Source organism: Schistocerca gregaria, chromosome 2, assembly GCF_023897955.1.
Source record: "Schistocerca gregaria isolate iqSchGreg1 chromosome 2, iqSchGreg1.2, whole genome shotgun sequence".
NCBI classification, from domain to species: Eukaryota; Metazoa; Arthropoda; class Insecta; order Orthoptera; family Acrididae; genus Schistocerca; species Schistocerca gregaria.
In genome coordinates, this window is record NC_064921.1 from 1003042827 (window position 1) to 1003057885 (window position 15059).

Genomic DNA, 15059 nt, shown 5'->3' on the forward strand with positions numbered 1-15059 from the left:
GCCAAGACTGCTAAAGACAGTGTTATAAATGCATTTCTTTCTTTTTTTATATAGGGGGACTGACTTTCCAATAATTATTTAACTTCAAATCAGTATGTATATCTTTTTTATCAATTGTAAATTAATCTTCTAGGTCTTTGAGTATGTAGGTTAGTTGTATGGACAATTAGTAAATATTGTGGAAGACATTTACTAGTACCAACAATGTAATAAAATGATTACGTATTTACTTTCATACTCTAATTTTGGTTCTCAAGCTACTGGATTGTGTCATCATTCAAAGCTATTTATGACTATGTTTACTTGAATCTATCCTGAGTATTGCAATGTTGTATCTGACTGGATCTTGAGTTGTAGACAGACTCATGCTTAGCTCTGTTTTGGGTATCCCTGGTCATCGCGACACTCACTCTCACTCTCTCTCTCTCTCTCTCTCTCTCTCTCTCTCTCTCCCTCTCTCTCCCTGTGTGTGTGTATATATATAATTGATATGATTATGCATTTTATTAATTTTGTTGTGTCGAAACATTTTTTGCTCGTTTGTACCCAGTGTGGTTTGGATTCATGGGTCGATCTCCGCACCATAAACTTAGGCCCTAATATTTTTCCATTAGTTTGTTCTTTCATGAGTCAACATAGCCATAAATACTATGGTTTATAAGGCTGACTGATTCCTACTTCTGCTCTGTACCCGCCGTTGTGAGTTTTTCAAGTCGGCTAACTGGTTGCACACTTAGGCCCTGAAATTTTTTCTATCTTTTGAAGGCTTTGAAGTTTTGACTGTATAGACCTTTACTTAAAATTTTGTAATTCTAGTAATTTACCTCATCTTTGTAATTATTTCTATAGCTTAGTGGTGTAATGTTATAGTTTTGATTTTGTATTATTTGTCCTGTGATAGTTTCACAGATCTGAAAATTTGAAAGCCATATCCTGATATATGTATAGATTATGATTTGTATAGCAGTTATTTTTCTTATGTTTTCTGTAATATGTTATGTATCAGGTACTTCTACACATCTTCTATTCTCGGCATCATTATGTACCCGTTTGGCAAACATTATAGTCTGGCACAAAATATTGTACACATTCTGTTTCCAAATTTTGTGAGGTCACCCTCCTCTAACATTAGCTTTTTCTTTTTTTCTTTTTTTTTACATAGACACATGTGGTAAGCCTACCATGTACACTATTGATTCTTGTATGGGTGAACATTATATCAGCTGTCTAACTGAATGAACTTCATATGATTTTGTATATGATGTGTTATGTTTTGGGTTAAAGTATATAAAAAGAAATTAATTTGTTACTACTCTGTACATACAGTTAAAATTACTATTCTTTTAAAAATACCCGAAATTACGAAATTCTGGAGCATTTAAAATTCATATTATAAATTGTACAATCTGATGCAAATTATTAAATTTGTTTCTGGACACATCTACAAAAGTGTTATAGCTTGTTGATGAGTTTTCTTTTGTCAAGAAAGTTTGCGAACTCTTTTGCTTTGTAAACTCTTTGGAATATTGCGAATACCACAGAATGTAAGTAGTGGTGGACATGCCTCTGATGGATGTAAACATTTTTCTAAGTTTGTCAACAACAATGTGAATTCATGTTCTGAAGTGGAATTGTGAAGTTGGTGTGATATAAAAGAATGGAATAAAATAAAAAGATATTCGTAGCAGTGGGAAACTCTTCATCAGTTATTCAGTTCAACAAGAACCCGCAACATTATATAAATTACAGCCTCAAGAATGTACCCTAGACGCAAGACTTGGAGCCAACAACTACGAGATAATGAAAATAAGTAAAAGTTCTCTTTTGTTGATCTTATGCCTCTCGAAGCTTTTGAAAATAATGAACAGACTAATAAATTTTAATAGTGATGTGTGGCAGAGAATGATTACAACTTCAACACACTTTCTCCAATAATTTCATGAGTTTTTTGATTCTGTCAGAAGTTTTTAGTTGCACCTGTAACCAATTTTGCACGGCGTCAATGATTTCTGCTTCAGCTGCAAATCTTCTTCTTCTGAGCACCTCCTGCAAATGTTTGGACCATACGGAAATCACTAGGAGCCAGGTCTGGACTGTGTGGCAGGTCTGCCAACAATTCAAATCCCAACTCCTTTATTGTTTCAGCCATCAATGTCTGCATCTGATTGCAGGTTTCAGTTTAGTTAGCAACACATCACAATAGTCCTCACTGTTCACAGTTTCGACTCTTGCGGTGAGATGAATAACTACCAGACCTTCCACGTCCCAGAATAGTGTTAGTATAATCTTACAGCTGATGGTTGATGTTTAAATTTCTTAAATTGTGGTGATGATAAAAAAAAAAAAAAAACGAAGGAAGAAGAAAGAAATCCTGCCTCGCGATGATGTTTATGAGAAATGTCCATCCATTGTGCCTTCTCTGGGCTAGCAGCCGGTAAACCGTAAGGTGGAGGACAATGGGGTTGTTTTCATTCGAAAGAGCAATGTTTTTTGACCTAGGGACGTGCGCATGCAGCCTCTGGCTAGCGGTGATCCCCCCACAGTGCAAAAGCACAGGCAGTGCTGAGTCACAGACGGTGCAGGATGGATCTGTCACGCCGCAACTTTCGCGCCATGGTTTTATAAGATTACAAAAAGGGTTTAAGAGCCGAAGAATGTCATTCGTCTTTGCTGCGTATTTTTGGTGAAGCCTCCCCTTATAGGGCCACAGTTGAAAAATGGTTTCACGAGTTTTCGAGGGGTCAGCAGTCAATTGAAGATGAACCTCGTCCCGGTCGGCCAGCAACAGCTGTGACTCCTGAAAACATTGATGCTGTGAGGAAAATGATCAAAGAAGATCCACATCTTACATTTTGCGACATTGAAGGGACCCTACATATTGGATTAACAGCAGCACAGACCATCATTCATAGTCACTTAGGCCTTACTAAGAGATGTGCCCATTAGATGCCACATTCCCTGACAGAAAGCCAAAAGGAGGCGAGAGTGGACTACTGTCATTTCATGCTCGAAAAATTCAATTGAAGGATGTCCCAAGACACCTACAATATCATCACAAGTGATGAAACTTGGGTCTACCATTTTGAACCTGAAACGAAGAGACAGTCTTCTGTGTGGTGCTTTCCAGGGGAGGAACCACCCACAAAAGCTTGACAAAGTCGGAGCTCTGGAAAAAAGATGAAAAGATGGTGGCAACTTTTTTCACAAAGATCGGGCATCTCACCTCTGTGACGTTGGACACACGTCGTAGAGTCAATGCTGAATGGTATGTGAACGATTGTCTTCCAAAAGTAATCACCACATGGAAGTCACAGCATCCAAAGTCCAAGAGTGGGCACCTTCTGATGCATCATGACAATGCATTTGCGCACAGGGCTGCCAGAACGATGGACTTTCTGGAGAAGGAAAAAGTGCTAGTGTTACCCCATCCCCCCTATTCACCTGACCTGGCTCCCTGTGACTTCTTTCTGTTCCATAAGACTAAGGAAAAAATTTGAGGGCAGCGGTTTTCATCAGATGGAGAGGCCATTGCAGTGTACGAGAGTGCACTAAGTGACATCCCAAAAGAAGCTTGGACTGACATTTTCTAAGTGGTTTCAGGTAATGGAAAAATGCATACATGCTAATGGAGAGTTTTTTGGAAAGTTGTAAATCTTTTTCTTGCAAATATTTTTTTTCACACATTCTGCTAAAAAACTTTTAGCATAGCCCTTGTATATTCCTTTGAATTGTTAAACCGAGGAACTGTAAACTAAACTATTTTTTTTCCTAGTTCACTGCCTATGTATAGTTTAATTTCATCATTAAAACTACTGTTGTTGAAGAGAGACATATTACTGGTGCTTACATTTAAATGGCTTTCATTAAAGTACTGAACAATTTCTTTTGTCACATTATTACAACTGGTCTCTAGTTTATTAAATGATTTCTTTTTACACATGATGGACTTATCACCCCTGTACAGAACTACTTTCAAACTTTTGGAGCAATATTTTATGCAATTTACATAAATGGAAATCAGAAGAAGACCCAATTCCAGTCCTTGGGCCACATCATATTTCATATTAGTGATTCTGTATTTGTGCATACCACATTCAGTTTTAGCAGTACAAACCGTTCTCTGTTACTCATGTAAGACTTTATTAGGTCACAAGCAGTGCCTCTGATGGCAATATTCCAAAGCTTTCTCAAGGTTGAGGTATATACCTGCAACATGTTGCTTGTTCCCAATGCCACTTATTACTTCTTTAGTTAACTGAGTAGCTGCTGTGCTAGTTGATTTAGATTTTAAGAATCCATTTGGATTTTCAAACATTAGGTTACACTTATTGAGAAAGTTGATAATTCTGTTATATATGACTTTTTCAACTGGAAAAGATAGGAGGTATTGAGATTGGTCTGTATTTTTCAGTTTTCTATTTGTCACTTTTTTTAAGGATTGGTGTGTTACCTGGGCTATTTTTAGTCTGTCTGGAAGGTGCCTGATTCTGTTGTTGTTGTTGTTGTTGTTGTTGTGGTCTTCAGTCCTGAGACTGGTTTGATGTAGCTCTCCATGTCTGATTCTATTAGGCTTATATTATTTACTGCTACAGACACAGGTACAGACACATTTTGTCTACACACTTCTAACACATTACTAGTGAGGCCTCCATGCCTTGCAGAACAGGAAGATTTTAAAGAGCTAATGATGTTCATCACTTCTTTGCAGTTTGTGGGATCTAGATATAGGCTATGCTCACGTGGATTGCCTTTACATTACACTGCAGGTTATTATGTTTGTCATTGAAAGCTTCCTCTACTGAAGAAAAGAACCTGCACACAGCTTGAGGTATGTACACAAATAATAGAGGCAAAAAGACTATCAATAAATTAACTGTCGAGGAAATTAGGTCAACTTCTCTACAAAGCAGTGTATGTAACTGCATTGCCATGGAATGGCACGATCCACAAAATCAGGATCTGCCACACAAACAGCCACTGCAGGCAAGCCAGGAAAACTTGTAAAGCTTGCTAACTTGTATGGCCCTGCAGGTGAAAGTCAGACTTAATGTAACACATCAGAAGTCTGGTAGTCTTTAAAAATAAGCACAATGCTCTGGATATCTTTACATGTGTTGATAGACCTGACATCTTAGTCATAACAGAGCATTGGTATACTGAAAACATAACTAATATTAGTCTCCATGACATTTTGTTCCACCTTTAGAAGGAAAAACAAGACTGGAGGGTAGTGTAGCAATCTTCACTGCAACAGCAAGTGATGTCAGTATTATTGCATAGAAGGGGTCACAGAATTTGCTGCGGTTAATCTAAAATAGGGTAAAAAAATCATAGCAATTATTGGTGAGTACAGGCCACTATGGGTATGTATTTATACCTTTTTCAAAAATCTATCTGACTTGCTGATTTTTTCATAAAAATATTGTAATAACAGGGGTATAAATATAAACTTATTAACCAATGATGCCACAGTCTCCAAAAAGCTACACCTCCTGCTAAATGAATTGACCCCACTTATCCATGAGCCAACTAAGAAACTGGCAACAGCAAAACATATCTGGATAACACAATAACAAACATGACCCATCTTTCCTACAGTACATCTGTTCTAAGACGAGCCATCCCTGATCACCATGCAGTACAACTTCAGTTGGGGGCAAATGAGATGCCCCTTGTCACTAAAAAGAACCTATGTAAGCACAAGAATTATGCATAATGGTAACATCAAGTGACTGAACAGCATTTTAGCACACATACTATGGTTTGATAATAATAGTTTTCACTATGATAACTTTGCTATTGACTTCTAGTACTGTTTTGATGTCACATGCCTTGTTGAGCCACAAAAATTAAACAAAAAAAATATATAATCAAAAGTATCTGAATAAATAATGATGTCACTGAAGCAAAGGAAAAATTAAAACTACTCAATAGTGCAGTGTTGAATAACAGAGAAAATCTCAAGCTAAAGGAGGTCTTCAGAATTTATTGAGAATCCTATAAAGATTTATTAATTCAGACCAGAAGCAGCTATGTAGCAAACATGCTTTAGGCTTCACACAATGTTTATACTGGTGTCTGGGGAGTAGTTAAGTTAATTATTAACAATATATTCTCTTATATTACCTAAAACAGTCTGATGATGTTCAGTCTCATACTGATTCAGCACATGCAGAAATCTTATGGTTTATAGTCAAGCAGGTTTTAAGTGAATTTTCATGTGGAAAGGAATTTTCTTGACCGTTGTTAAATAAGAATGGGAAAGGGTGCAAGATCAGAAGAAAGAGTGTGTGACAGATGACTGCCACACCAAACTAATGAATGGCTTTTCTTGTAAAATCAGCAGAGTGCAGAAGATGTTATCATGCAGAAGCAAATCTTGACACAGTTTTGTTGGTCATTTTTCCTACTCTGCAACGAAAAAGCATCTCAGCTGTTTGCAACAAATGTCAGCTTCAATGGACATACCCCTGGGGAGATGCAAACAATTATCTGTTCACTCTGCTCTTTGCTCAAGGAGACGTGTTTTGTTAGGTCTCATAATATACAGGCATAGAAACTTATCACCAGTAACAATATTGCATAAGAATGCTCAATGAATGAACTGAGGATCTTCAGGCAAAAACGCAATAACAGCAACTACTTTGATATTTGTTGCTTCAAATTAGAATATGAAGTACTCCTACACCTGTCTCCTGAACCTTGCCTGTTGAATGCAAATGTTGCACAAGGTTAAATAGTCGCAATTCATCATATATATCAATTATCAAGACTTCCTGAAAGTGGAAAATCATTTATGCCAGAATGGTCTTTCTTGGAACAAGAAAATATTTTTCTCTCTTGAATGTCTGATGTCACTTGTCCTCCTGTATCTTGACCTTCCTCTTAAACCCAAAGCAAACAGTGGGCACAAATATTAGACCTTTCTTTATAACACTTACACACCATTCATAAGATACAAGTATGCAAAATCCAATGCATAGAAGGTGTGATCAAAAAATACAATGAACAATTTTATTAGAAACAAAGTAATAAGCTTAAACGGAATTTGATATGATCTCCTTCAAAGTATTTTCCTTGGCTGACAATGTCAGTTCAATGGCTGTAAGCATTTCTGGAAAATTTCTTTTGGAAGGACATTCTGCTGTTCTGTCATGGCTCTCCCAGTGTCAGAAATGGTGTCAAAATGTTTCCCTTTAAGATCTACTTTAATTTTTCAGGAGAACGAGAAGTTGCATGTTATTAAACTCTGGTGAGTAAGGCAGATGTGTACAGCCAGGAACACTTTGTCTGGCCAAAAACTCATTAACCAAAAGTGAGGTATGGCACGACACAGTGTCATGATGAAGAAGGAAGCCACTGCTCCATTTTTCTGGTCTCTTTCTTTGTACACCATTTCGCAAATGTTGCAGTACGACCTTGTGAAATTCAGTGTGTACAGTTGTTCCCCTTGCAATGAACTCTGATCACCATATGGCCTCAACATTGGCAGGGGGGGGGGGGGGGGTAGAGGGGGGGGGGGGAGAGAGGGGAACAATGAGCTTGACTTTGATATTCGATTTTGACTGATATGCCTTTTTATGGTGAGGAGATTCACTGGTTTTCTATTGGGAAATCTGAAAATTCATCTCAGGGTCATACCCATAGACCTAAGTTTCACCTCCAGTTACACTTTTGGATACAAAGCCTGGATCTGAATGAAGATGATCCTTCAACTCCACACAAACGGACACATGATTTTCCTTCATCTGCGAACAAATTTTGCACTCACTTGTCTCACTTACAAATTATCATTTAAAATGCTTTGCACAGACCCATACAAGATGCCAAGTTCTTCAGTAAGCTCTTGAATAGTTACTCACCTGTTTGAACAAGCAATTTTTGCCACTTTTTTCTTGTCTTCTTCTGTTTCTTAGGTTAATGGTCAAATGTTGCATGTCTTCTACCAAATCACTTCCACATTAAAATTGCTCATACCACTTGTAAACAGTCTTCAGAGTTATGTTACCATCATACTAATTTCAACATTTCATAAGTTTTTTTGGCACATTTTTGTAACTTGAAACAGAACTTAATGTTCACAGTTTGTTCAAAATCCATGATGAGCAACAGACATGGTAAACACCACCTCACTCTAGCATATCTCGATGCTCACTGACAAGTCAGAACAAGTTCCAACTTGATGCTGCTTGTCTCAACAGTTCAGACTACCAGACAGTCATTTTTTGTGGAAAATCAAACTACAATAAGTGTGCCAACACAACTGTTAAGACACTGACTTTACATTCAAGAGGATGGAGATGCTCCGTCCAGCCATCTTGATTTTGTTTTTCTGTGGTTTTCTTAGACTGCCATTGCATATCCTGGAACTGTTCCTTAACCAAGGAAGGACTGGACCACCTGTTGCATATTTTGGCCTATTGATTTGCACTGTATTACCTTGACAGATCCTATATCATTGTGAGATGATCCTTGGGTAAATAAAGCTAAATAAAATAAATAAATAAACAGTTTAATGCTTGCCAATGCAAAAGTAGATATGTGCCCAAGGTGGGCCATGTCGCGATCACTTGGGCAGGTGCCTGCTGGTCTCAGGCAGCCAGTTGCTGGCAGCGGGTGCCTGTTGCACGGCAAGGAAACTCTCAAGCAAAAACTGTTCTGATTATGACAAACTCATGAGCTCTTTTGCAGGAATGTTTCTGGAAAGTTCTGCTATTACTAGTGGGTTAGACAGTAAAGTAAATTGTCTTTGAGGTTCCGTATTAATACTTTCAGAAGACTGATGGAATGTGGTTTTAAAAAAGTAAGGAAGGAATAGACTCGAACTTGTGACTTAGTGTCCACATTGTGTGACATTTATGGCTGTACTAAGAGAAAATACAGTATTTAACCAGCTTCAGCAGAAGACAATACTTCCTGAAGAAACCTCCATATTGAACTTTGTTGCCAAATTATTCAGCTGGCTGGACTCAAGAAATATGAAGGAAGGCCAATTTTATGGTAACTTAAGTGAACAACCTATACTGAAGATTCTACGTTGAGTCAGGTTTTATGCCACAGATAGTACATTGCATCGGTTAAACTTCACTGAATTTCATACATGGAATCTAAATAAAAAAACAAGATGAAATGAATTATTACATCAAAATTCAATTATTGATTATAATCAAAAGAACTGAGCATGATTTAATTTTGCAAAAGTTCAGTTTTTCTGGAGAAAGGATGCACTGAGCAATTAATGCACTTTTACAATAGTTTCAGTCAGTCTAATTAAAATCATGCACATAAAGAAAACCCTGCAATCTTTCATCCATGAAGTGTGGCTGGCAGGATCTCAAGCTGAGAAACATTGAGAAGAACTATATAATTCAACAACGTAAATTATTAACAAAGTGACTGGTAACAGTGTAATAAATTCTGTAAATTATGACTGGTACAACAAAATCTAACTAAATAATGTGAACTAATATTGCTTCTATTAAAGGACTTCGCATGCAATCTCATCTCTGTAAGCCTTGTCACGAAAGTGACATAAAATTAATCTTCCAACTGAATGTGTACTAACTTGCTGCAACTCAAAATATCAAGTTGTAGTCTTGTCTTATTCATCTCACTATATTAGTAGTGTAAGAAATTTTCATTTAGAGTCATAATATCTGAAAAAGTGGGTCCAGCCACACATATTTCTGAACAGTTATCAATGAAACTACAAAATACTGAGATCTCCATAAAGAATTTTCTTAAAAGACTGAAACAGAAGAACAAATCATCTCAAATATTTCATCTGAGCACATAATAAGTGGCAGAGCAATATATCTTATCTGATCTTATCTGTTTCTCTTATGGGGTTTGCATCTCATTTTGCCAAAGAAACAAGGACAAACTTACTTGCATAGAATTTATACGATCTTCTAAATCCTCGAGGTTTTTGTTAATGTCCTTCATCAAAAGTTGCAGTCTCTCATCTTCTGCTTTTGCTAGCCTATATAAGTCATCTTCTGTCTGTAACTGTCTTTGATTCGCTGTTATAAGAGCCTGAAAATCGTTCATATTCTAGAATGAATAAAAACTAAATACTCAAATTAATAAAAACAGAAAACATAGTTGCAAGAATTAAATGTCTTATCATAATCCTACACACTGCAGCGAAATTTATTTGGAAACAATGCATAACAATTTCATAAAATATTTCATCCATTAAACATTCTACAAAACTCAGGTAATCTTACAATATGACATAATTCTAAATTCATACTTCTGCTGCCTTGTACTATTACAGATGCACATTGACAATAACTAACATATAAAATACTGTTTAAGGCTCTACAACAATTTCAAATAGCAGCTTAGCAAAATGATGTTGCACATATATACTTTTCAACAATCATAATACTTCTGTAAGACACATTGTGTCTCCACAGGACTTGCGGACAGGCATTGAAAAAGTACCAGTATTCTGGATTAGTCCCTCTCTTAACTTACAGGAGGACTGATGTGAAGTTTAAAATTTTCCCAACGAATTGACTGTTCAAGCAAATTTCGGGCTTGCAGCCGGTTGTCATTCAATACTTTGCACGATATTTCAACTGGGCACCTGCCAGTCATCTTCAGGTGAGCCGTCACAGACTGGAGGACTGCCAGAGGAGTAGTGACTATGAGAAAGAGATTGAAAATGAATAATAGGATAAAATTCCACAAGTTGACATTTGGACTGTCAGAAGTCAAATGTGACAAGAAAGCTAGAAATTCATAAAAGAGAAAAGAAGTTTCCAAAAGGATTACATCAAGGTGGCACAGATTCGTAAACCAGAAACAAGATTGTAAGTCATACCTAGGAGCAAACTCAGTAATGATGAAGAGTAGGCCAAAGTTTATTTCTCACCAGGAAGAATCAACAAACAAGGAAAGGAAATTCTTAAGTATTGAGGATATTTACATTTCAGGTTTTCTGGGGCCTTGGGGATTGTGATAGTGAATAGCACTGTAGGCAATTCAGTTGCAGAGAAACTGACATATCTAAAAAGGGAAGTCACAGAAGATGGACACACAAATGTAGGTGAGAGGAAAGTAACTGCTAGGAATCCTTGGGTGACAGAAGAAACAATTGAAACAACTGATGAAAGAAGGGAACACAAAATGTTCAGAAAAAGAAATGAATACTACAACAGGATAACACTTAGAAATGAAATCACTAGGAAATGGAAGGAAGCTGATGCAAAATGGCACAAGGATGACCCAGCATACAGGAATGTCACAATAATTTTCAGTCAGATTAAAGGAATAAGTGTCAACATTAAAAGTGCAAAAGACATTCCAATGTCAAAGCAATAATATTCATCAGGAAGTTAACCCTCCCCCCAAGCTGGCAGATTTCGGTTGCAGGCATAGACATCGACTGGAGCGGCTCGGCAACCTACCTAGGATTAGAGTCAGATAAAAATCTGACATTTGGAAAACAAATAAAAAGGGCTCATAACAACGGCAGTACGGCATTTAATTGCCTGTACCCACTCCTAAAGGGTGGGGGGCTGACAGTAGAAATGAAGCTGTGACTGTACAGAGCTGTTATCCTCCCTACTATATTATATGGATATTGGTCAATGGCGGTAGACACCGATATGGACAAGCTTCAAAATCTCCAAAACCGTATCCTCAATACCATAGCAGATGCCAATAGATATACACCCAACACACACATAAAGAATTATTAGATGAACCATCCACACTAACGTACTTTAAAAGAAAGTCGGTAACTTTATATTAAGAGACTTCAACTTTGCCCCACCAACTAATTCACCAGTCAGGCACACAATACCCCAACACTTCAAATAATAGACCAGTATCCACAATTACCAGACCATTTAGGGAATAACAGATACAGACATACAGTCATGTATACAAACAATCACTTCGACAAAAAAAATAAAGCTAACCTCATTCACTCATTTAGCTATGCTAGAAGTCAGACAAGCAGAGCCCTGTGGTGCTTCAAATTGATATACATGTAGACAGCAGTTAGCAATGTCAAAATGTAGAGGAGAGAGCGAATAGCTGGAGAGACTACACTGAGGACTTCTGTGAGTGGGGCGAACTGCTTGATGTTGATGTTGTTGTTGTGGTCTTCAGTCCAAAGACCGGTTTGATGCAGCTCTCCATGCTACTCTATCCCATGCAAGCCTCTTCATCTTTGAGTAACTACTGCAACCAACATCCCTCTGAATCAGCTTACAGTATTCATCTCTTAGCCTGCCTCTAAAATTTTTACCCCCCACACTTCCCTCCATTACTAAATTGGTGATCCCTTGAGCCTCAGAATGAGTTCTACCAACTGATCCCTTTTCCTAGTCAGGTTGAGCCACAAATCCCTCTTCTCCGCAATTCTATTCAGTACCTCTTCCCATCCCAGGGGACTTGCCACTCTTTGGCAGGTTTGTGCTTGCCAACCATGGGGCCCCAGCCTTTGCAGCATCCCTTCCATGCTGTATGTCTATCCTCTTTTTCCCTCCCTTGGGGAACATGTCTGGGTTGTTTTTGGAAATGTGTTTTGCTTTTTTTTGCAGTCAGTATCAGAATACTCCCAACTGTGCCTTTTTTCCTTTCTTCATTCGCTTTCTCTTCTCCTTCCTCTGCTTCAATGTTTGAGGTTCCTCTTTTTCTTCCTCCCTGTGTGCTCCTGAAGGTCAGCCTATGCGTCTGACGAGTAACAGGTGACTGGGTAACGCGTAATTCCCAACCCCAGGTCGACAAGTAGGGTTCACATGCACCCCTGGTACAGGCCAGGCCCAGGGAGGGTTGATTCCCCAAGCTGCTACCTTCCCAAATTGCCAATTGGTCCCTGTCAGGAATTTGGGAGGTCTGACCTGAGGTGTGAACCATTACCTAAGACAGGTGCGCCACTTTCTGAAGGGGATCCCAGTTGGAAGGAACGAGCCATCAGAGATGCTGGAATTCATGTGGGATTTTCTCACAATGAGCCAATCAGCTTCACAGTCAATGGCTACAAAATGTAAACAGAACGAGGTTAATGATTCAGAGACCTTCCCAGTTGCAACAAGGTTCCTCATAGTTTAACATACCAAAGACAGTGGTCAGTCCTCAACTACAAAAAAAATCTGTTTTATTATTCAGATAAGTGTTGACTCAATTGCTGGCCCTGTGAAATCTTGCTCTTGTTTATGCAATGGCACTTTGCTTTTGGAGACTACGTCTGATTTTCAAGCACAACAACTGCTTCAGCTTCACTCCTCGATGGCTACCGTGTTCGCATTGAGGCCCATTAAACGTGAATTATTCCTGTGGTGTTATTTACACTAGGATGCTCAATGGTCTAACCAAAGCAGGAATTTAAATGTTCCTCTCTGACAAGGGGGTTATTGCCATCCATCAAGTGATGAAAAAAGTTGATGCCTTCTTAGTTCCCCCACTCTTTCTCAATTTTGATAGAATGATTCTACCATCAAAGATCAAAGCGCATTATGAAATTATCACAGTCAGACAGTATAATCTGAACCCAGTGTACTGCTACCAGTGTCATCATTACAACCACACTCAAAGAGTCCTGTTGACACCCAGCCAAATGTATAACCTGTGGTAGGGATGCTCCACGCTGCATCAACTGCAATGACAAACATGCCGCCACCTCCTGGATTGTCCCATGTATCTCTATGAGCAGGCTGTCCATGATATCTGGGTGAAAGAAAAAAAGTGCCTTACCTGGTTGTTTGCGAGCTGTTGGCACGTCAGAAACCCTGCATTCTACCATGTGGCACCTACAATATTGTTCTTGTTGCATCTCACTCCATGAAGGACATGGCCACGCAGACATGTGACCTCAAATTTTGCCCCGTGTTTGTGAAATCACCCAGCATTATAGTAGAGTCCCTGTCTCCTCCTTCAGCTGTGCAATACACACCACCAAACACACACCTCACATGGCGAAGCCACCAGTTACACAACCTGCAGGACAGAAAGGACAGAAGGAATACTCCCATGAAGACTTCTTACGTCCCTCCAGTTAACCAACACCTGAGTCTTTCCCTGCTAAGAAGAAGTAGTCAAAGGCAAATTATCTTCTCCTTTGCTGACTCGAAGATCCTCTTCGACAGTGTCACCACGTAATACCCTCGCTCGGCCGACCTCCATGTCACCAGTGCACACCACAAACTGTTTTTTGCCCTGGACTCCACAGACCAACAGCAGAAGAATGCTGATACTTTTGTAGACCTCATGCAGCAGGATACTCCTGCCTCTGCGCCCTGTAGCAACGGGTCTTCAAAGGCTGGCATTTGGCAGCTGCCGAGGTGGCACCCCTTCATTTTTTCCTCGTCGTGACTCTCCTCTAATGGAACACTCGCGGATTTTGATCCAACAAAGAGGATTAATGGCTGCTCTTAGAATTACAGCATAAACTTGTTCTCTGCCTTCAGGAAACAAAATTGTATCCTCACGACCACTTTGAGCTCTCGTATTTCTTCCCGGTTACTGTCCTACTGCCATGACTTTCTCCTCAGCAGATATGCATGTCATTTGTCTGCCATGCATGACCACACATCCTATGCCTCCTTCTTTGATGACTCCTTTGATTGCCAGTATGGGGCACATCCCTCTTCTCTGTTACCTCCCGGAGTTAACTCTTGCTCTGGTAGCTTAACTTCATGCCACCTGCAACTTTCCCAGTGAGTGTGAATCCTTTCACCACCTTCACTTCATGTGGCAGCTTGTGTTCACCTCGCCCTTCACTCACTTCCAAAGGATACTACTCCAGCCTCTCTATTGCCTTTAGTTTCATGACCTTGCACGGAATTTCACGATAGTATCTTTGTGTACACTGATGGCTCTCAGACTGCCTTTAGTGTCAAGTGTGCCTTCATCATTGGCACCGATATGTTTTGGTATTGGCTTCTGGAACACAGCTCAATATTTACAGCAGAGCTCTTCATCCTGTATCAGGCCACACAGTACATCTGGCAACACAGGCTTTTTCAACTGCAGCCTCTGCTTAGACTCACTCAGTCAGCTCCCTTTAAAGCCTCTGTATGGTGCACACGGTCTATCCCTTA

The 15059-nt window shown here is 39.0% G+C and overlaps 1 protein-coding gene across 5 annotated transcripts in view; it reads right to left on the reverse strand.

The window, feature by feature from the left end:
- LOC126335503 (coiled-coil domain-containing protein 39) overlaps positions 1–15059 on the reverse strand; it is a 424893-nt gene that overhangs the window by 327246 nt on the left and 82588 nt on the right. For all 5 annotated transcript variants that reach the window (XR_007564887.1, XM_049998846.1, XM_049998848.1 and 2 more), the window contains one exon: positions 9889–10035. Coding sequence is in view for 4 of the 5 variants with exons in the window: in XM_049998846.1 (XP_049854803.1) it covers positions 9889–10035 (147 nt within the window). In the remaining variant the exon portion in view is untranslated. The remainder of the gene's footprint in view (positions 1–9888; positions 10036–15059) is intronic.